General features: G+C 43.0%; 1 protein-coding gene across 6 annotated transcripts in view; it reads right to left on the bottom strand.

The window, feature by feature from the left end:
• LOC129110611 (receptor-type tyrosine-protein phosphatase mu-like) overlaps positions 1–23,785 on the bottom strand; it is a 153,169-nt gene that overhangs the window by 5,598 nt on the left and 123,786 nt on the right. For 5 of the 6 annotated variants that reach the window (XM_054622746.1, XM_054622762.1, XM_054622772.1 and 2 more), the window contains 8 exons: positions 22,139–22,175; positions 15,471–15,568; positions 8,073–8,189; positions 6,953–7,107; positions 5,341–5,476; positions 3,336–3,485; positions 2,770–2,943; positions 1,002–1,133 (listed from right to left, as the gene is read on the bottom strand). In XM_054622746.1, coding sequence (XP_054478721.1) covers positions 1,002–1,133; positions 2,770–2,943; positions 3,336–3,485; positions 5,341–5,476; positions 6,953–7,107; positions 8,073–8,189; positions 15,471–15,568; positions 22,139–22,175 — 999 coding nt within the window. The remainder of the gene's footprint in view (positions 1–1,001; positions 1,134–2,769; positions 2,944–3,335; positions 3,486–5,340; positions 5,477–6,952; positions 7,108–8,072; positions 8,190–15,470; positions 15,569–22,138; positions 22,176–23,785) is intronic. The other variant, XM_054622754.1, reaches the window with a different exon arrangement.

Genomic DNA, 23,785 nt, shown 5'->3' with positions numbered 1-23,785 from the left:
AAAGCCCAGTGAAGAACATGCACCTGCAGAGCCCACCGCTGGCCTCACAGCACTTAATCAGACGAGTGGAAGTGCACACGCACAGATGGACAGATTCTGCACAGACAGATGAGCCCGCATGCAGAGTTATGAACAAACGAGGGAAAAAATAGACTACCTGAGAAGAATGCAAATAACCGTCCACGCATATAACGGGACACACAAATATACGCTTTATTTCTCCAACACAGGGAAAAAAAACAACCACATTTACAGTCTGTGTGGCAGCAAGAGCACCACTTTCCAGCTTTCCTTTAAGAGCCTGTCAAAATTTGACAAATTCAGAAGATGCAAAAACAGAGATGCTGATGGAGAAGATAGTAAACCTCCACCTCCCCTCGTCTCCATCTACGCCTACCCCCCCCCCCCACCCCACTCTTCCTCCCTTCCCACCTGTGCTGTTTCCTTGGCTGGCTGGCTACAGTGAGAATATTGAATGAAAGGCCTTTTTTCTATCCAGCCAGTCAGTCAACCAGTCAGTCAGTCACCCAGGGAAGGGGATTCGGATGGGGAGAGCAAGCCTGGCTTCAGGCTTTGATCCGCGGGTGTTATGACAGAGCCTCGGGCTGAGAAATCTGGATAGGCTCTTCCACAGGCCTGTCTCTCCATCTACCCACACTTTCATGGCAAGTCCTCTTCCACTCTGCAGCATCCACCTCATTTCAAACAAACATTGCATGTGTTTGCCAGCAGAGATACATTTATGTTGGTTTTTTTTTTACCCTGGGTTTATATTGGAAGAAAACAAACAAAAAAAGCAATCTCTCTCTGAATCCAGTTCCCACGCTGTCCTTTTGTGTGACTTTATTAGATACAGAAAGGTACTGCTTCATCTGTTTGTCAGCGTGCTTCTTGCAATATAATAAAATGATTATTATGTGTATATATATATATATATATATATATATATATATATATATATATGTGTGTGTGTTTATGCATGCATATCAGGTCGGGTTTACCTGGGCTGGGTCGACATCGTTGAGCATTACTATGGATGTGCAGTGGTAATCCAGAACCAATCTCCAGAAGTCCTTCACTGTGTTTGGTAGCGGGTGCTGGGTCACTATGAATGCAGAGGGCTGCTTGTAACTCTGGAGGAGAGGAAGAAAAATACAAAATGAAAAAAGAAAGATTTGAAACACCATCGCTACATACCCCTCATGCATATCATAAAGCACGTAAACTGTCAATTTACAGAGAATAAACCAATAACAATTTTAAAATGACCTCCATCTCTTGACCTGCCTCACACGGAGTGCTGTTTTAATGGAGATTCCATGTCTGTGGTGATTATATTAGCAGGCTGCACTTTTAATGTGGTTTCTGGCTAGCCTTGTAGTGACGGAGAGGATCCTCTTCCTGAAAGGTCGCCTGCTCAATCAAGGCAAGAGCCAAAAAGTCCATCAATGGACACGAGCTTTGTCAAGGTGTTCTCTGTAAGGTCCACCCTGAATACATTTAACACCTGAAAATTGCTATACATTGGATTTTGTGTATATTTTTTGTTGTCCTTTGGTGCATTTTAGTTATTGTGACAGAAAACACAGCTTTTGATTTAAGTTCCTGTCAAGCCTTAATTGCAAAATTAATTCTAGAGTTCTTAATGTTCTTCAAAATGTTTTTCATTATATTTGTTGAAATTCTCATTACATCCCGACAACAATCAATGAATCAAATGCTCTGACAAAGAAAAAGAAAAGAAATCTGATATCTTTCCTGTTGCAGGACTGTATTTAACCTGTAATAACTGAACGGGCTACCTGCCTTCATGCACTCTGCCCATGCACTTATTGCACATCACTGGAGTCTTCCAAAAGCTGCTAGCTTAAAAGCTGTGAGTACTAACCAAAGCCATGTTCAGCCATGTTCAGGCTGTCAGTGTTACTCATATTCTTGCTAGATTTAGAGACTTCTGGAGCTAGTGCTGCTAGAAACTTTACTTGGAAAGAGTAGAAAACAAGGTCCTGGGTGTTTTGGTTGAATAATTTATCTTTATCTGATGAAGATCATGTGATGTGATTACAACCTCGAGGACAGTAACTACATTAAACTTGCATTAAGTCTTATTTTCAACTTCTCTTCTTATATAAGACCACTTGTCAGCAGAGTAAACTTCAATAAACAAAGTCCTTTTGTTTGTTAATGCCTGCTCTTTCGTAGAGTCTAGGAAGGGGGCCGTCTATTTCATATTACACATTTTGTTTATATTTGTATCTTTTCGCAGTCTTGTGATGCGTGTCTCTTTACATCTCAACTTACATCGTGAATCTTTGAGGTAAAGTTCAAGTCTCCAGATTACAGTTTTGTCTCAAGATATCTCTCACACACAATGGATTTCATAAAGAATTGTATTTTCTATTTTTTCTATTTGTTGAAGTTAAATAATCACACAATAAAAAGTCCTTTGTATCAGAAGCTGAAACACCGATGCCACCACTCACAGTTTTTCTTAATAGACCAAGATGTTTTCCATTAACTGTCAGAGTAAAAATATCTACTTTGACATCACTGATTAGAAAAGAAAAGCAACATGTGGGGAAGTTTCAGCTCACACAGAGACAGGCAGTCGCAATTACCTGCCTTGTGACTCACTGGGAATTTGCCACTTTAAAATCACAGGAATTCAATTAGCAAGAATTCCAATAATGCTGAAATGCTCCTTTGAGTGACCCTGTGAAGTGAATACTTCTAAAACGTGGAATGCACTTGACAGCGTTCGGCTCTTACATCCATGAGCGCGGCGTTGATGTAATTGGAGCTCTCCCCGTCGATGGTGATCAGGAAGGGGAGGCAGCGGTCCGGGGGGAGGACGTCCATGCAGCGGTTCTTCTCGTGGTTCCTCGGCAGCAGGGCGATGCTGCAGTCCTCCACTCGCAGCGTGGGAGTCACCATATTCAGAGTCTGTCAGGGTTGAAGCAGAATTTACGCACTGTCATGCCAACGCTCGAAGGTAGGCACTTGAGTCTTGAGTGTGCTAATTATCTCCCAATATGGTAATTAACAATGCAATTCTTTAATCAGTTACATTAGCGATAGCTCTTACTCCCCTGATGTGACTGTGATGAAACTTAGGGGGGCGATGCATCTCATATAACACTGATTGGTCCAAGGAGGGGTGCTACCATTACGGATTAAAGCAAGGTGATATATTTGCCACTGATTGGCCCAGAGGGGGACCGCGGCACTCATCAAGAGAAAACATGTTTACTGTTGTTTTCAACTTATCCTGCACTTGAGCTAATGCTTGATTAGGGATTTGCAAACAGTTCCTTATTGTTTTCAAACCTCCTCACCCTGAACTCCTCTTTAATGGGGCTGGAGTTGGTCTGCGGGTCCAGGCGGTTCATGTCGTAGTAGACGGAGCGGAGCTGGCTGGCAGGAATGGTGGTGTCGCCACAGAGACATGCCTCCAAGATGGCATCGTGGATGAAGACATACTGCTCCTGCAAAAAACAGCATCCTCATTGCGCATCCATCAGACTTCTAATGCTCATGACAACGCTCAAAATATGATTTTGTTTTTTACCAGAAGCAGAAATGCATGAGCCAGTGTTCCACTGCGTTTTTTGCTAGAAGAATTCAATGACCTTTACGCGACCTTACCATGATTATTCTTTACCCCTGAGGCACTTTCTGTGACTAATATTTATCATTGTCTGTGTTCAAAGGTTACATTACATAATTTTGCATATTTTTTGTACATACCTGATTTAACTGATATAAAACTCAATGATATTTTAAAAACATTCAAATATTTAGAGGCCTGGAAGAAAGTATATTCTTGAATTCCTGTCATGATCAAGGCAGAAACAAGGCAAAAAGGAGGCCGATGTCTTCAAAACATAAACAAGCCCTGCTGTTCTTAACTTCATGCAGAGCAAAACTGGAAATTGCGACGCATCTCCTCCTCACATCAGTCAGTCAAGCAGTCGACATGGTGACACAGCTTGAGGCTTGATGCAAATCCATTCTGAAGTGACATTTTCAGCTGACACTCCCTTGTCACTTCGGACCAAAATCCGCACACATGCACAGGGGTCACTGATTTACAGATTAACAGAGAAACATGTGTTGCCATTTGTTAAGTCTAGTGTGCCGAGAGTGAACTGCTGACCGGAGAGTTTGACTAGCTCGGTCTGGGTCAGCAGCAACGCGGCGCTCGAACCAGAATCCACAGATTGATAGATCGTATCTGAGCTCGTAACTATAAACAACAACAAGGCTTTTCATTTCCGCGAACAGATTAAACCACGCTGGAGAGTTGGTGTCTGGCCGCAGGCTGAGGAGCCGTGCCAACGAGCCTGAACACCTGCGAGGGAAAACACACACACACACACACACATACACACACTTTGAAGGTCACTGAATTTGAGGAGAGTGACTCAGGGTGAACAACATTTGGTCTCCAGTTACTCAAATCCCAATTCGGACGTCAACGATGAAACATTTGCCCATTAAGTCCAATGACGCCTGTGATTTAAAGGGAATTACGGTGAAATGATGCATCCAACGAGACTATGGACACCTCCAGATGGCCGGTGTTCAGGAAAGCGCAAAGTCCTTTGGTAGACCACACTGGCAAAGAGACGGAGGATGAGCCAGGGATGCTTTCAGCCATCAGCATGAGCTAAATGCTTTCAGTTACAAGCCTCTAAACCCTTTTATTATAGCATGTATTGCCAAACACTTGTGCTTAGCATCCTGGGAAATAGTTAGGGTGCGCACTTCAATAAATGTCTTTGTGAGAGATCATCATAAAAATGTAAAGTTGTAGCCATAAATAACATCTGCTGTAAATATAAACACAATACATCTGATATTTCAATCAGGTAAAACAAGCACTGAAGAGCACTACAGCTACAGCTGTCACATAGAGGTCAATTAGAATTTGGATAGATTAGTCACGGAATGAAATATATTCCTATTGTTTGAAACATGAGACACTTGAAATGGCGCTTGAAAAAAGAAAACTAATTATGCTGCATTTTAAAAGACAATGGACGTCATCAGTCACTGGCAAAAAAAATATTACCAGACAAGATATCTTATCCTGTAAAAAAATTGATTAGTAAAAGTCAGGTAAAGTTTTAAAATATTAAAAAAAGCTCCCTTCTTTGCAATGAATTCGGAGCATTTGATCTGGGGCACCAGAGAAGTGGGGCTTATGCTAAGAATTACTCGCAGATACTAGTTAATCCACAGCCTGTCGATCTGCATCCTCACTCCTCCTTTTACCTATGAGCCTCTGTGGGCAGGCCCTGCTCTTCTATGGCCACTGTGGGACCAGATTCACCGTACCTCGGTCTGGACCATGTTGACCCTCCGTGAGCGCAGCTCCCTCACGCAGTTGTAAATGTCCACCACACCCTCTCTCTCCGCCATGTCCAGCATGATGTCGATGACGATGAAGCAGCCGGTCCGTCCCGCCCCGGCACTGGAGAGAAACCAGAGATTATTAGCCTCAAGCTGGTTATAGAAAGACGTTTATTTTCCCGAGGAGAAGAACACGTAGAACTTGACAATGAAGCATAATTAAAATATGTGAAATATTTTCAGTCCCGTTGGTTTTTTTTCCCCTCATAAAGGCATATTTTAAAAACGGTTGGTTAAACAAAATCAAATAAATTTCAAAAATATCTCTAGTAGTATCTGAATGCAAACATAGTTAAAGACATGTGACATTTGAATGAGGAAATAACATTCTCTCTCCAACAAAGGAAAGGTTGAACCAATACACCAAGATGTTTTACAACTACGGCCTGACTTGATCCGGTGTGACCACTTGCGTATGGTTGCTTAGTTAGCTCACTGAGACTGTGTTCGGAATGCATACTAAGTATGATGTCAAATGGAATATGTAGTGTGCGTTCCAACTGCATATTATGCGGCTTGAGTTTACTGGACAAACACATATGCCGCACAATGGATTACGTTACTTCCAACTGCGCAATGTTGGAGATTTTGAGCCAGGCTAAAAGCTGTTAAGTCACTTTACTAAATTTTAATACTATTTCAGGCCATTCATCCAAGTAACCATTCAGATTTTCCAATATGTGACCAGTTTATCCAAAAAACGTTGGAAATTTGCTGGGTACGTTTTCAGAGATGTGAGGGAGAGTGTCAGTCATGTGATGTTGCTCGAGTTTACTTCAGTATGAACAGTCTGTAGGTAATTTGCATAATCAATTGTTGTTTAGTAGGCAGTGTGCTGTACATGTTGACTGAGTAAATAGTTGAAAGTAAGATTTTGATTTTTAAATTCTTATAATTTATGCTACTGTAACATTATGTTTTTACCACATTTCAGCATCTATCATTATCCTGCAGAGGGTCTCACTCCAAGATATTTGTCTAAGGGATTGTTGACTCTGCCTAAATACAGTAAAAGGTGATTGGAATTGTGTTTGTGGTGTTGACAGCATGTCTCATGTCTTTCCAAAGACATTGTCCTTGGACTTGGGATATTTCCCAGATTTTGCTGTCTTTTTTTTGGTACTATGTCTTTGGTTGTAAAGTCCTAATGAAAAAATTTCATAGTCTGCATGGCTCGATGAAAAAATATTTTTATTGTAATTTAGGTGAATTGACCCATTAAGGCAAAGATACTTTAGGAGACAAAATGGTTTAACCTCCTTACAATAAGACTGACAAACAATTGTCACTCACATTGGAGGAAATAGTGTTGATCTTTATATCCTTTAGGTTGATCTTTTTACATTCTGGTTTGTCTCCAAAATATGATATGATCTACAGTTGTGCATAGGTCTATTCTCCACTGCGAACTTCTCGTTTTTAATCTAGGGACTGAATGAAACCGAATACAATCAATTCTCTGCTAGGAGAGAGGAGAGCTATACACAAGTACACACGGACTTGTTAGGCAAAGAAGGAAGGTCCAGTGCACACCAACCTGCAGTGAACAACCATGGGCCCAGCATTGGTCATAGTCTTGGACTTGACTCTCCTAATGAACCCCAGCAGGCCCGTGGCGTGATACGGCACCCCGTGGTCCGGCCACCCCGTGAAGTGAAACTGTCGGATCTCCCGGATCTCATGGGCCCCTCTCTGAGGAACAGAGTCATCATGTTAAACACACAAAGCACAGCAGAAGACGGCGAGGATGTGCTGACAAGACAGAGGATACAGTGTGCAGACGATGTGAGAGGTCCTTCTAGAGCAAATACAGAGTTGGATTGAATACAAACACACACTTCATGGGCAAAGTGGAGGAGGGGGTAGAGCAAAGTTTCCATTATCTGAGAGCAAACAGGATGTCTAAGGCTGCTCTAGCTTTATTTCTTGTAGAACTGGATTATATGTGACATCCATGATCTGGACACTGTGAGTTTAACATATAAACTGCACTTTTTGGATTTTTTTATAACTTGGAATTTAAGTTTTTACTTTATAGGTGGACTCAGACGTGGACTCATGGATTATAAGAAGTCACACTTTAATAATTATATCCAGTGTAATGTAAATTACAGTTTTTTTCTTCAACATTAATTAATCAATATTCAAAGTAAACAGCAGGAACTTAATGGTTAGGGTCTCAATGGGTCTAACTGGAAACATATATCACAGTAGGATCAGAGCGTTGAGGATGGGAGCTGCATGCATTGCTTCCTAACTAACAATCCAAATATCAATACTATTAACATTTTTCAAACAAATCACTTTAAAATCTTAAAAAATGTATTTATTATAGGAAAAAAAGCAAACATTCTGCAGCGTATTGTGCAGGATCATGCTAGTTGTTGCTAGGGCGAAAAACTATTGGAATGAGAGGATCATGAGTAAAAACATTACAAGTCATATGTTATGACCTTGATAACTTCTAATAAAGGATACCTTTAGAAAAGAGCGAGAAGACCTTTAACATTTGAAACTTTTGAAAGGTGCTTATGAGCTAAGCACATAACCCATAACTTCTTCCTACAAACTGTTCAATAGCCAAAGGTTGAAGTCCAAGGACAAGTATAGATGTTTTTATAAACCTCTTAGTGGACAATAGAGGTTAAAAAATGTACCTTCTCTACAGCAAAGGTCCTGATGACGTACTCTGACAGCAGCTCAGTCTCTATCAGCGTCACCTTGATGTCTCTGTAGATCTCAGTGTCATCGGGCCAGTACTTACAGCACTTTACCTGGGAGTGACAAAAGCAGGTTTTATAACCACATGCACACAATGCTTTATGCTTACTGCATTGAATTCACATTTGCATACACACAATGCTGTATTTCACTGCACAGTCTCAAGTTTGCAGGTCATCATTATTTTTTTAAAGATAATTGTCCGCTTTGACAGCATCACCTTTGCAGTCCAAGGGAGTTAATTTTGCTTTGGACTCCACCAGCCTGACGATTGGGCCCTGGTCCGAGCTCCACCTTAAATACATCACTGCTCCATAGGCATGTTCGCTTCCATTGGAGAACGTGATTGCCCAGGGTTTATCAATGTAGCATGGAGGAGTTAGTGCTCTGGAGAACCTGACTTTGCCAAGTTTGATGTACTCTTCGAAGAGTTCCATTGCATCCTCCCTGAGGCCATCTGAGAGTGCTATGTCCCATGTGTCTTTGACTGGACATTTTTCACTCTTTGCCTCCTGAAATGCCCTTCGCACCAAGATAGCTCCCTTTTGCTTAGCAGGAGTTACCAGGCCGACTGGGTCATACAGCCCCAAAACTTGGCTGAGCAGTTCTCTTCGCGTCAGGGGATTTGGCATCTGGTCCCTGACTTGCCCCAGCTGAAGGTCGTGGCCAACTCTCATCTTTTTCTTTCTCTTCGAGAAATTGATTGCGACCATGACATGGAGCTTGTCTTCTTCTACCATGTAGTCCAGGCCGAGTGCCTTATTGTCATCACCGCTCACTTGGTTTGGCAGGACCATGGTCTTTGTCCTGGTCCTCTCCCGCTTGTCCGTCCAACTCGTCCTCCCACTTTGCCCAGAAAAGACCCAAGGCTTTAGCTCAAATCCTCCAGCTTTCAGAATCTGTTTCACATTTGTCGTGATGGTTTTCAGCTGGTCAAGGTTGTTGTGGGATGTGAGAATGTCATCAACGTAGCTGTCTTCTTGGAGCACCCGGCGCTCCTCGTTCAGGTGGGTGAAAGGAGGGAGGTTGGCCGTCTCGTGCATTGCTAGCTGTGCAATGCACCCTGCCGGTTTGTCTCCGATGTTTACTCTTGTGATTGCATATTCTCCCAGCTCTTCATCTTCAGAGTCTCGCCAGAGGAATCTATGCAGGTGCACTTCTCGGTCCTCCAACCAAACAGAATTGTACATCTTCTTTATGTCACCCAGAGCAGCATGTACTCCACACCTGAATCGGAGAAGGACAGAGCGAATCTGGTTGAGGACATCTGGACCTTTCATCAGCAGGTCATTCAAGCTCACACCTCTTGACTTCTGGCTGCTGTTCCACACAAGTCTCACTGGGGTTGTGACAGAGTGTGGGTTAGGAGCAATAAGGTGACTCACATACCACACTGGCCCGTTCCAGCTGTTGATCATGTCCTTGGACAATCTGATTGCAGCCCTTCGGTCTACCATGTCATGCACTTGAGCGGCATAGGCAACCTTCCACTCTGATTCCTTGGCTAGCTGCTTTTCCGTTCTGAAAAATGTAGCCTCAACTGTTCTTTTATTATTTGGCAGAGACTCTGTATCTTCTAACCAAGGATATCTGGAATGCCAATGAGGTTCCCCACTGTGGCTATCATCTGTGACATAAGTGAGGCCTTCCTTTATTATTTCAAGTTCCCTCTCCTCAGCAAGAGTCATTTCTTTGCCGCCTGGCTGGCATTTTCCGCAGCGGCAACCCCCGCATTTCGGCTCACATGCTGCTCCAATGCTCTCCCACTTCCACCACTCAAGGAAGTCCTTATTTGTGGTTTAAGTGCTTGACTCCTGAAACATGGTGCCGACCTGTTTGTTAGGTTGGAGAGTCTCTGGGATCCTGTTAGTGAGCTCCTCATACTTTACAGCTGCTGCCCTCATTGACCTTGCAAAATGTGTCTTGGACCTGTGGGCTGACACGGTGAGCTCCTCAAAGAGGTCAGGATGCGTTCCGCCGACCGTCTTCCCGAGAGGTCCGTCCCACAGTACGAGGTCTCCAACAGCTCTGGTTCTTTGTGGCGCTAGCTTCCCTTCTCTGTGGCTTATGAGCAAATGTATTTCTCTGGGTCTAACAAGTTCATCAAGCAGTATGTCTGGGAAGAACTTGGCAAGCTGCTCCGGTGTCAGTTTTGTGGACATTTGCAATGCTGTCCAGTCCATAACAAACCATTTGATGGGGTTTGAGAGTGCCCTTGGGAGTTTTTACTCTGATCTTTAGAAGGTACCGCTTCGTCTCCACACGAGCCTTCATCCCTCCAACTCCATGAACGACAAGAGTAATTTCTTCACTCCTGAGGTTCAGTCTGCTTGCAGCCTTGTGGGTTATATAATTTGTGTCTGAAGCCAAATCAATTAGAGTCCCGATTCTTTGTCCAGCATTGGCTGTGACCTGGAGAAGCATCATAATCACTGGTAGCTCTTGCAATCCACTCTCCATTAGAAGGCTTGGTTGATCTTTTACAGTGCTGAAGGCCCTTGAAGCAGTGTTGGAAAACACATCCCGGCATTGTTTTGCCAATTCTGGTGAAAGTTTGTGGAAGAACTCCTCCTGATCCTCAGTATATTTCCTCGTCGTTTTGTCTCTCACTGGGCCAAATCTGCTCTTCTTCTGACCTGTGCTGCTTTTTTCCAACTTAGCATTGGGGCACAGAGAATAATGATGCTCGGGAGCATGCTCATCCTTGCAGTCTTGGTTTTTACACAGAAAGCCAGCTTTGCAGTATGAACCATCCTCATGAACCTCCAGACACCTCTTACATGCTCCCAACTTTCTTACTGCAGCCTTTTTCTCTGCCAGCTTCAGTTCTCGAAACTGTTTGCAAAAGTAGAGCTTATCCTTATGCTTTCCATCACCACAGACAACACACTCTAAATGGTCATCAACTGATTTGGCAGACTTGGTTCTAGCATGTCTCGGCTCCATCCTGGTCTCCTTTTTACTTGGCTCTTCATCCCTCAGTTGCTCGAGCTGCTCATAAATGCTTTCCTGCTCTTTGAGGAACGCCAGGAGACTGTCAAATCGATTCTCTGGTGCCACAGCATTTCTCTTGTCAGCGACATGGATGAGCCATTCCTTTTTCAGAGTTTCTGGAAGTTTACTTTCAATTGACTTCGTTACCAGAGGATTCTTGATTGCGCCTGTGTCTCCAAGGTCGCTCAAATCTTTAAGTGCCTTCTCCACAGCTTGAATTAATTCCACTATTTTCCGTGGTTGATGACTTTTGACAGCAAGCATTCTTTGTAACTCCTCTACTAATTCAATAGCAATAGCAATTTGATTGCCATAGCGGTTTTCTAGGACACGGAAAATGTAATCTGCAGTGTTATAGCTGGTAAGGCGAAGGTCTCGCGTGACTCGGTCATCAAGACTGTCCAATAATTGAAACTTTCTCACTTCTCTTGAACCGGTTGGCTCACCCTGCCTCTGAAGTGCTTCCCAGTCCTTTTTCCACCTGTGGAAGTCACGTTTACTTCCAGTAAACCTTGGAAGGGCTGTCGGTTTCAGTCTGATGGTGGCTGGCATGGGGTACATTGAAGTCATGGCCCCTAGTGTCTTTTCAGCTTCCTCCTTTCCTGTATGAAGTCAGCTTTCCTGGAAACCAACTGGGGAAGGAGAAGTTCAAGCCTCTTTATGCGACCTTGAAAGTCCTCTTGCTCACTTGGTGGGATCCATCGTTTCCACCGACTGTACACCTCCTTTGCGGCCTTTACCAGTCCTTGCAGGTGTTGAAGCATAAAGTCATATGCTTCCTGGTTACCATCGGGCCACACAGCAGCAGCATGGTCACACCCAGTCTCTGCTGCCTGCAATTCAACATTCCCAAAGTTGACCCAAAGTGCTTCCTGAAGCAGACTCTTGACCTCCTTTAGTTTCATTCCACACTCATTTGAAGTCCTTCCTAGGTCAGCTACTTGATGTTCAGTTAACACAGCGTATCCATCTTCATCCAGCTCCGCTTCCAGTTCTGCAATGAATCCAGCCTCCAAATCTTAATTTGCTTCCATGACTTTCTCGGATTCTATTGTGAGTTTATTGAAACGATCTCTGAGCTCTTCTTCAGACATGTCCTTATAGGTCCTGGTAATACTGTTGACCAGACGTGTAAAACCCCTTTTTGCTGTGGTTCTTTCCATCTTGAGATTCTCCACTGACTTCCCAGTAGCTTGAACCGCCATATTTAATTTCAATCTGCAGGTTGAGTACAGGTGAGAAGGTAAGTACTACTTCGATGCTTCCTTGTATCTTCAATTAATTGTCCTTCTTTCCCAGGATTCCAGTTTATTGCTTCTGCTGTTCCAGCTAAAAGCTCCCAGATCTCCTTTTCCTGGTTTTCCAGACTTTCCAGTTTCCCGGTCTAGCGGTGTTTCACTGTCAGGTTCCTCCCATTTCCTGTGCAGTTCCCCACTTGAAAGGGATTGGTGAGTCTATCCGAAGAATTCCCACTGGATTTCACTCAAATGAAAATGACCAAACATTATTTACTTTTTCCTCCTTTTATTTTGGTAGGTTAAGATTTTTAGTTTCTCTAGTCATTGAGCAAATAAGCTATCAAGCTCCCAAGCTCCCAAGGTGAAAAACCTTTAGAAAAAAAAAAAAAAAACACAGAAAAAAGAAAATCCATATATATTCTACGTGTCCATATATATATCCAATACAGAAATTAATACACACAGACGAAGCATCCCTGATTGTTTGTGATTAAGCACCAGTGCCATATTCTTATATAAACAGGAATATTTCTTAATGCACATACAGCTCCCATAACTGTCGACTTAACACCAGTTTTATAAACTTAAAAAGTAAACCAGGATCCCGCGTGACCCCATCACCAAACAATCAAACCTCTTTTCTATCACCTTTTACCGCGCTTCCACCATCATGATATTTACAGATAGATAGAAAACATTTACGGACAATCAATCATAACAAACGATCTGGTAAACACAGAGTTAACTATCAGTGTACGGATCAGCGTACGGATCACCGTGGCATAAAGCTAATGACAGGTACAAAGTCTCTTGGTTGTTGCAAAGTCCACCACTATTACCGGCTGCCTCTCCGGACTTGTCGATTAGTTTGCACAGTTTGTCGCAGATCTCAATTCTAATGCAATTTTCGTTCAATGCAGTTTCAGACGTTATTTGCTGCAACACTGCGTGTCACAGCATTTCTTTTCTGAATGCTCAGTTATCAGTATATTAATTAGTTTATTTGCAATTCATTTTCAATGATCCTAATCCTATTATTGCTCTATCAATTTGAAAGAAAAACTTGTTTGACTTGACAGTCACACACCATTTGCCAACTTCTGTTTCATTTCTTTAAAGTCAAAATGAGATTTGCTTCATTTTAGTTTCGACCCCTGGTCAAGGCTCTGCTGTAAATTGGAACCTTACGTATCGACGGTGAGCTCTTTCTCACATTATTGCTTTTTCATTCGCACGTCGATAAAGTGAGAATGACTCTAAAGGTAGACCGTAAAGAATCTGAATCGGGGGGGGTAAGATTTGTCCACCTTAAGTTTTTGACTACCGGTGCGGAGAAATAGGACAAAACATAAACAAAAGAATGTACTACAATTGGATGAGGGAGATATAATAACAATCCAATAATGATGTGAAATAATAAACCCTCAGCTGTTTAAAACAGATTTCCCAACAGAAACCTAAAACACCCCACTGGAAATATTACCCCCCCCCCCTCCCCTTCCCCCGTTCAATTAAACTGAAGAGACTTGGGGAGTAAGGCTGGTGATAGAGATTGCGATCATGGAGGTATATCAGAGAATGATCATTTTTGATGAAGGGATAAATGTGACATCAGCCACAACTAGATTCAATTTTCATTTCTGGAGTCTTTGCGCTGATTAGGAATGAAATGAGATTTTGGTTTGTGGAGTGACACAGACAGAGGGGGACGTTCAGGTCCCTCTCTCTGACACCCCCGATGACTAATCCCCGATGACAATCACAAATCCACCGTCCGCTTCCAGCCAGATTGAATTAGGCAAAAGCCATTACCTTATTAGATCACTCTGAATCAGATGCCTGGTTTGGGTAGAATTAGCCTTTGGGCTAAATTATGCCAGCGTACACACAGATGCTCTTTTCCGTGGGCACACTTATGACTGTGTGGCTGTGTTTGCCCGGGCACATGAACTCATTCGCTCACATGGATAAAGTGTATGGAAAAGAGGCACAACGTAGCATCACCTCATCACACACTACCTTCCAAACCAAATCCCTCATACATCAAAGCACGCCGAGCGACGCCCCTGTGTGTGAAACCAGCGGGGCACAGTGGCTGTGTGTGCCAGGATTTCCCAGAGTTCATCAGCAACTGTGCCGAGCAGATGGCCCACTGTGATATGGCGGAGTGATTTTATGGGGGCCCTCTGAGGAGCCACCGTCACTGTGACCAACTGTGCCTACCGCCCGCCATTGGACAAGGATCATATAGCAGATGGTTTGGGGGCCGGGGCCCGCCGAGGACGGCACCGCAGCTAAGCAGGTGTGGAGAAGGTGTGGGGCGGGGCGGGCTGGGCTCAGCTACTGTAGAGGAACGGCCTAATGAGGTACCTAGAGATGGGCCCATGAATCATTATCAGCTCTGCTACATTTAAGCCCCACCAAAAATGCATATCAGCGAAATCAAGGTGTGCCTGTGTTTAAAGGGGCTTTCGGTGTGAACGTGTTTAAAATTCGTGGAGTAAAATCTCCAGGCAGTCAAAGCATTACACTGTACTTTAAGACCTTCACTTCCTCTTGATTATAACTCAACCGGGAGGAACTTCAGTGCGAGTTAAGTGGGACAAATTAGACCACATGCTATAATGAACAAAAAAAAAAAAAGTCAAGGAATTACCATTAGTTTTAACATTATGAACTATCCTCACCACTCAATACCAGTCGCCTTTTATCCAATGAGGACAACATTAAGGGATATTTCTAGTAGGAGCTGGCGGCAACAGCGGAGTATAATGTCCTGTTATGGAGCCACTCAGATGAAACAGTACTCAGTTGCCTGGATGCCTCCCTGGTAATGAAGGCCATCAATCAGTTTCTTCTCACTTCTCACTGATCAGATAGATGGAAAAAGAGCTGGCGGCACGCGAGACCCATGCCTCACTAAGCCAGTGAGGCACACGCACACACAGCAACATCTGGGCATTGATGTCCAAACACACAAAGGCACTAAAAAAAAAGATGGCTCCGTTTGCCTTGAGATACAATCAGGCTGTCAGGCGACTGGGGGCAAGGTAATCTTATTTGAGATCTGCAGTTGAGAGCGAACATCTAATTAATACCCACCCTGCCCACTTCCACCAGGTTGGTCACCATGACGATAGCTGCCGTGTTCTCCTGCCAGACCATCCTCCAGAAGTCGAAGACTGTCTCCTGCATGGGGCCTTAGAGAGAGAGTGAGAGAGAGGGAATGATTGTTTTTGGGAGGAAGGAAATTACATGTCACTTTTTTACATTCTTTATTGATCCTGGTCCCAGAATTCAGATGCATAATCTTCTTTCTGTTCAAACACATCAACACATGCACTGTATGGCCAAAAGTGTGCAGACACCCAAACAAAGTATGTTGTCAGCTGAACATTACAGCCATATGTCATTGTTGAACATCTTATTCCACTGAGAAGACTTTTCCATGACATTTTGAAACCTGGCTGCAGGGATTTGCTCCCATTGAGCCCCGAAAGCATTAATGAGGTCGGCCACTGACGTTTGTGCGATTAAGCCTCTCTCACAGCTGGTGTTCAAGTTCATCCCAAAAGTGCTGTATGGGGGTGCTGATGCCCTTTTTTCTACCAAAATTAGTGCCTATATAGCTTTTATATAGTTTTCGTAAACAAAGGAAAACCTGCTTAAATGGGCGATAGACTCTTTTACTACTGATAGCAGATGAGCATGCCTTTGGTTTGTCACATTTGACGTCACATACAAGAAAACAGGGTTAGTAAGCAGTGAAAACGTGACAGTGGAATAGATGCTGAATCGAACCTCTCCAACTAAAGACAAAAGCCAGATGTTAGTAGGTGATAGTGTTTTTTTGGTGCAATGCGAAACGAGGTTAAGAAGAACAATTTAATTTATTTAGCTGGTTTTGTGCATGGGCCTTCCGCAAAGTCACAAATTTGGAATCAAACTATTGCTTAAAATGTCACTGTATGCTGGAATATTAAGATTTCTAAAGGTTTTTGCCAAGATCACAGATAACAGGACCAAATTAGCTATGATCTTCTTCATAGTACAAGCAGTCTGTGACAGTTCTACAAGGCTGGCAGGCAGAACAGTGAGTGGTTAAATGTTAACACACAGAAATTCTTCTTATCCATGTGTCTCTCCCTCTATTATTCTCATGATCATTATAAGTAACATCTTGCTTAATTCAATGCAGTACTCATCGCTATTTAAAACACACAAATAGTACGTTTTATTCACTTCACTTAGTTTATGTGTATGCTGTGGCGACATGTTTTGTGATCGTTACCTCATGCAAGAGCACTTCCGTCTCTGTCTTCACAGGCAAACAGAGAAGCAGATCAACTTGCACACAATATAGCGTACACAGGGGATTTGGAGGTATTACAGCGCTACAGCAACAATGGAGTTTATAGAGCATTTTCCCTCCATTTCACTCCTCGGCTCGAGCATTGAACATCATGTCAAACCAGATTTATTTATAGTGCTTCCTACAACAGATTCATAGCAAAGTGCTTAGCTTTAGCGGAGGGCTTAAATACAGATGAAAACAAGAGAGTGGAAATAAATCACACATGTGAAGATGAGGCAAAAGCCTGAGTGTGTGCATGTGTGTGTGTGTGTGTGTGTGTGTGTGTGTGTGTGTGTATATATGTGTGTGCTCAAAGTAATTACCACTACACCTCATCTATTCAACACCAACCTCTCCACTGAACCAGACCCTAACGTGTCTGGTGAACATCAAAATAAATGAGCAGCGAACCATTGAATGCCTCCAATATTTAAAACTTCACTGAGCAATAATTATGAATTGATAGGATTTTAATTATTATTCTGGTTAATTAAAACTATTAATATTAGTTTTAATCAAGCACCAAGTGGGAGAAAAAAGACGTCTGACAAATTAATTAGTGAATGCAAATCTCTGCAGTTGTGCATTCTCCTGCGTTGGCCCAAATTACCTGGAGACATGACAAATTATGCAGACACACAGAGTCACAGGCAAAGACGTGGCACAGAGACAAACTATTACAGTTTCTCCTTCCTTGTCATTTATGTGGTAAGTAAATGAAATAACTTTTAAGCCTTTGAAACCTGTTCAAAAACAGGTCATGTAAAACAATTGAGTAACATTTAGTGGTTTTTTTTGCTGCCAATGTTTGTTCAGTCTCTAAGTTTAAATGTGAAATTTAAAACCGACATTATGATTTAAAAGATTTTCTCAGTGACTTTCATAAAAGATTTACATTAGAGTACATTTATAGTACTGCTTTTTTTTTCAAGCATTGTCTTACATTGTCTCTCATTTACTTACTTAAGGTGTTTGCATAATTTTGGCCATATAGTGTGTGTATTAGAAACAATAACCTCGAGGTAAAATAATGCAGGGAAAGCACAACAGAATCATATTTTGGATTCTTTGTTCACCATGGGAGAAAAATTCAAGGAAACACAGGATGATTAATCCCCCGCTGGTGACACTTGTTGCTCGTCATCCCCCTCTCTCTTTCTCCCCTCATTTCCGGTCTCTATCTTTATTCAATCAAACTCTCAAATTAAAGCAATATTCCCCCATAGATAAATAAATGTAATTGTCTGATAACTTACAGGATAAGCTATTAGACACCAGTTGCAGCAGCTCTAGCCTCCTTTTCCATTATTGTGGTGTTTGTGTCCTTATTGGCTTACATTTTCTGCAACAACCTACTTTCCCTCGGGGCATAGACAAAGTGGCATCACCATTTTAATGACTTGATTGATCAAGCCATGTTTGATCTGCTCTCTGCGGTGCCTAAATGGGTTCTTGACTGTCTCTCCTCCGACTGTAGGCACAACCTCATGTGATAGAGTTTAAATCACTTCAATTTTTCACAAACTGCAATGAAATTCAGCAGACTTTGTGCTGAAAAAAAAAAAAGACAAATGATTCAAAGTGAACCATCATCTCCACAATCATGTCTCCGCTGCCAGCCCTGTTCATTTGCTACCCTTTGGAAAAGAAGAACATTTCGCAGAGTATAATAGCTGTATTTTTGTCGAAAATTGAGAATTGAACTTCTGCTGACTTATTTCCATTCCAATTGGATATCTAGAAATTTGGATCAAAGCTCCTCAATATCTTCCATTTGTATTCCCACATTTCCTCCTCCACGCACGAGGTGGTTCGTCGCGACTGTAACTGCAGGACCTCAATCTCCAATTCCAGTCACTTCCAGTCTCTCCAATAACCACCCAAACGGATTGAGCCACCCACTCTGCTGCCTCCTACACTTGTCCCCGAGGGAGGATACACACTGCTGAGAAGTTCGGGAGAGGGAGACTGAGAAGCAGGACAGCTGGTGTGTAGGACTTCAGTAACACAATAACACTTGGCATTATATGGTAAATCATCCAATGGGAGGCTCCTGCCAAGCTTCAGCCAGCCAATTTATGTTTCATATAGATGAAGAGACAGGGAATAGGTGAGGAGAAGACGCTGGGCAGCGCTCGACTTGGTGACAGTCATAAGGACGTAAATACGGCTCTTGATGAATCGGTGTATAAGAACAAACAGATCTCAAACAGCTTTTATGTGAAAGTAGTGGAGATATTTAAGAATTTTGGTTAAAGTCAAAAGGAACACTCACTATCTACCTTGAGAAAAAAAATCTTGATTTTAAATCCGTTTGGAATCCAAAAGTGGTTGTGTCTTCTGCTGCAAGTGATCAGTTAAAATGCCACAGATAATAGACGGTGGAGAGAAAATTGGTGAGAAAGCATGAAAGCTGCCTGAAAAACAACATTGGTCTTTAGTTCAAACTCCTGAAGCAACCTACGTATTCCTGACAAGCAACCTCCTGCGGTCATGTAAATAATGACTGTTGTCTGTCAAGGCAAAAGTTACAGGACATAATGTTGTGAAGGCATGGCAAAACCACCTCTAATGGTGGAAAACATGGCGGATGGCTGGGTGAACAAAGCATGTGACTTTGACATGGGAGATGTACAGATGTACTGATTTTAAAAGACGCCTCAAACAAACAAACAAACAAACAAACAAGTGAGTCACTGAGTGAATGCTTGCATTCTTAAAGAAGGTTTTGGCCACAGGTTAGAAGAGAAATTGGTCTGAGAGCTCTCCGCTCTTGAGAACCTAGTTGGAGAAGTTTGGAGGAGGCACTTCACAGAAGAAGAACACCAGTACTTCCAGCTGTCAGAGCGCTAATGCTGTTGCTGCAGCCGACGCTGTGTTTTGGGACTAGGCCTGTTCCTCTTCAGAAATGAGGAGTGTGACAGCTGCAGAAATCCCCCTAGCCAGGTATGCCGCAAAACTCCCTATCAACGTGCAGGCATACACACTCCCAGACAAACACTCGGGTGCTGCGTTCCCCTCTTGCCCCATTAATATTACATGCAGCAGACTTTGGCATAATGTACACTCACTTATCATTGATTTGCTCTCTCTCTCTCTCTCTCTATCTATCTCCCCACCCCCACAACCCCCGTAGGGCTATGAGATGTTAACCTGTAAATAATAAAACTTTTGCGCTGCTGGTGACATTCGGTGCTCGTGAAGGAGTGTAGGGAGGAGCAGAGAAAACCAGAGGGGGGAAAAAAGCTTGATGAAATTGAACCCCTTTCCCGCGTTATGAATATTTTTCACATCACCAGCAGGTAGCGGCGACTTATCAGAGCTGTTTGCACCCTAGATCCATTGTAATTCACAATCCCGACCGGGAGGAAGCTCATGTCTGATCGGTATTTAAACGATCCGCGGGTCATAAAAATGGACAGAGGCAGGGCGGCGAACTGGGGGGGCTGAGCCGCATGCACCCGCGCAATCTGCTAAGTAGGTGAGCTGCAGTTGGCGCCTGTGAATTTCTAAAGAGTCAGTTGCTGTATCGCTGCAGCAAAAAAAAAAAAAAAAAAAAAAAGCCCTGGATGAGAGAATGACCTACATAATGAGGAGTGGAGCTTGGGTGATGAGGCTTTTATGGAATGACAGCTGTTCTACCTGCAGTTGTCACCTTGACAGAGCAAAGGGACTCATCAATAAACCCCAAACTAATGAGTGTCATTGTGCTTTATAGCATAAGAGAACAGGGACAACGTTGTCCCACACGTCTGCCATATTAAGCACATCCTCAACCTCCCCCACAACCAATTTATGACAACCATTTTTTAGCTTATCTAGCACTATTGCGGGTTATCATCATTTTCTGAGCCACCGCTGGTCCCAGTGGACTTGAGTGGAAGTGTCACTCACTGAAAAACTTTACTTGGGGGGGAGATACTGCTTCCTCATTTTCAGCAACTGTGCCAATGCCCAGGTGCTCTTTTCAGGTGCTACAGTATGCAGTTTGTCTGACTGAGAGAGACACGTCTGTGTCTGGCTTTCCTATCATCTTGGGCTGCTCTTTGCCTCAGTGTCAGCAGACTGAGCCTTCCTTCCTGTCAGTCTGCCGGAGCTGATGATGAATTATAAAAGGCCCTGCTCTCCCAGAGAATACAGATGTTTCCACACACACACACTCATATACATATGCCCCTCCCCGTTTTTGTACTGGATGGCTCTACACAGTGCTTGCGATACTGTTGTTGGAAAATGAGCAGTTATTATGCAAGCTCAATGAGAAAACAGGGGGTAATTAATTTGAATGGAAACACATTTGGCTTCTCAAGCTTTCATCTTAAAGAGGGCTTCTTTGACCGTTGATCTCCATATGCATATTTTTAAATGACATATGGAATGCTTTTAATGACTAAAGGACAATTATAGAAGTAAAAATAATCCAGCTGCAACCCTTTTAGAGGAGAATCTGCCCGTTAAAGTGGCTCGTTTCTGTAAACTGAAGCCCAGCAGGAGACAGTCGCCGCTTAACAGACGGCTTAGTTTTGAGTGTTTGACTCGGTGGTCAGTATAAAGCAGGTGCTGTGCACAACGGACGCACAAACCGAGTGGCGGCTGCCTGATTGGTATGCCATCTCTTTCCAAAGTAAGAGCAAACAGAGGGTTGTTTTAATTGAGACACTGAGGAAGAGAGGCAATGCACTAATAAACAGGTAATTATGCAACTCCCAGCTCCGCCAAAGCAGATTGTGAATCCATTAAGGCCTCTTCGCAAAAAACGCCTCTTCCTTTTTTTTTTTTTTTTTTTTCCTTCCCTACACTGATTTTTTTTTTCTCTCCGAAGTGGTACGCAAAATCCCCATGCAAGCAGCCCCGTTGTGTGGGAGTGAGGCTCTTGACGCAAAATTCATAACAATTAACCATCAATCAGACTTAACCTCTGGGGTCACGGTAAGTGCTCCTCGCCATGCGAATCTGCCGGCCAGATTAACACAGTGACAAAATGTGCCTGTACATGTCAGCTAATCCATTTATTTATTCATCTTTTTCCCCAGACTGCCTGATTAATGGCTCCCACACCACCGATGGAAGGAAAGAGGGAAGAGACGGAGAGAGAAAGCGTTCTGTTCTGCTTGCTCAGAGGTCCGTAAGTGTGTGTCGGCATGTGTGTGTGTGTGTGTGTGTGTGTGTGTGTGTGTGTGTGTGTGTGTGTGTGCACTGAGCAGTACCAGATTCCCCGAACACACACTTGACTGAGCATCAAAGAGGAGTTTGAAAGAGCGTATGTAAACAACTATGGGGATGTTCGGAGAGATATTCCTGAACACCTGCACACATCCATCCCCCACCAAACAAACAAGACAGCCTTAAATTCTCACCGCCCACTCATTCCAGCCCAGAGTGCCTCGCAATTTTTTGGAAAGTTTTTTATTCTTACCTTGAGTGGCGATGTAGTGATTTGGCCTGTGGTAGCCCTGAAAACAGACAAAAAGTGGGAGAAGAGTCATTTTACTTTCTTTCTACTTGTAGAAATCAAGCTGTCTCTGAGAAAACACACCGTGTCTTTGACATTTATTCTGTTTACTGACAATGCTGGTGGACCTTTGCATGCAAACTCAGTATATTTATTCATCACAAATGGCAAACACTTTACATACACCACTGATCAGAAGAGATTTATACGGTATGGAATCACAGTTAACGGCGTCATATGTCCCTTTTCTGTAGCAAAAAAAATGACTTGGGAGGAATCGTTTGAAAAATGTGTGTGATGCTTTAAAGAAACACTGTGCACAGTCTGGCTGCCAGCTGTTTCCTACTATACACCCATTCACTTTCTTCGTTCAATATCTGACTGAGCGGGGTAAATGCACGACTGAGAGCCTGTGATGGATGCTGCTGGATGCAAGATGCATAAACACTCTCCATCATGAATTCTATATGCAGCACACCTCTGGAGTAAGCAGCCAAAGTGTTGATAATCCCCAAGATACAACTAACAGCACTGATCTTCACAATAGGCCCCCAGTCTCACGGATTACTCTAATCCCTTCAAGTTTTATTTGTCAAAATCCTTGTCTTCTCTCCAGAGATATGAGGCAGGAAACAAAACATTAGGACTTAAAGGCTCTTTCCCTGCCTCCACTTGATTGTCTTTTCCCCCCGTTTTCCCTCCCTCCACTCCACCCAACCCTGCTGCTCTGCTTATCTCACTCATATTCAATTTAACTTGGACTGTGATTAACGCTCCTCCAATGAAGGGAGAAAGACACAAAGGATATTTTCCTCACTCTCTCTCTCATCCACAGGGCTCTTTCAGCTCATTCAACTGTCCTCCATTTTTAATGACTTCTTTATCTCCGGACTGAGGAGGAGATTTGTTTGTGCTTTCATGTAAGTTCTGTCAAGTAAAGTGGAGGCCCAGTACGCCGTCGGATTAGAGGGGGAGAGACAGGAAGAAAGAAGGGCCCTGACAGTGACTGTCAGGTGAGTAGAGCTTACTATAATTGGACTTGCAGCTTTTTAGAAGCATGTTACATTAGGTACATAAGAGTGTTTCTTCATGATCAACACAAAGAGATTAAGACAGAACTGTCCATGTTGGAATTATTAATTGAACAAGCTTTGTTTCTAGGGATGTGTAAATTACTAAAGGGGAATTAAATATGTGTTATGCTCTTTGTGTTTTGCTGCATTGCTCGTAAAAATGATTACATTTACATTCATTTTTCCCAGTAACAGTGGGCTGTAGAATGTCTAAACTATGCAGCATAAAATGTTTCTGCTTGTGGGCATGATTTTTTATCATTAGATACCCACTTTTGCAAATATGGGGTACCAGCCCTATCACCTACAGTAAGAAATACATTTTCCCTTACCAATACAATTTAGTAAAACATAACAGAGTAAATGCTGCCTCTGCTATGCTCATTTGTAACATCTTTAACATCTTTCTAACATCTACGCAGAAGGCATAGGGGAGAGCAAGCTGGGTATCTAAGAAGGGAAAAAGAGAATCTGCCCTGAGGCCCTAGACCCTAAGGGGCAGTGTAAGCCCCAGATTTATTGTGTGTCAGTTCTTTGT

Source organism: Anoplopoma fimbria, chromosome 3, assembly GCF_027596085.1.
Source record: "Anoplopoma fimbria isolate UVic2021 breed Golden Eagle Sablefish chromosome 3, Afim_UVic_2022, whole genome shotgun sequence".
Classification (NCBI taxonomy): Eukaryota; Metazoa; Chordata; class Actinopteri; order Perciformes; family Anoplopomatidae; genus Anoplopoma; species Anoplopoma fimbria.
This window is presented reverse-complemented; position numbering and strand designations above follow the sequence as displayed.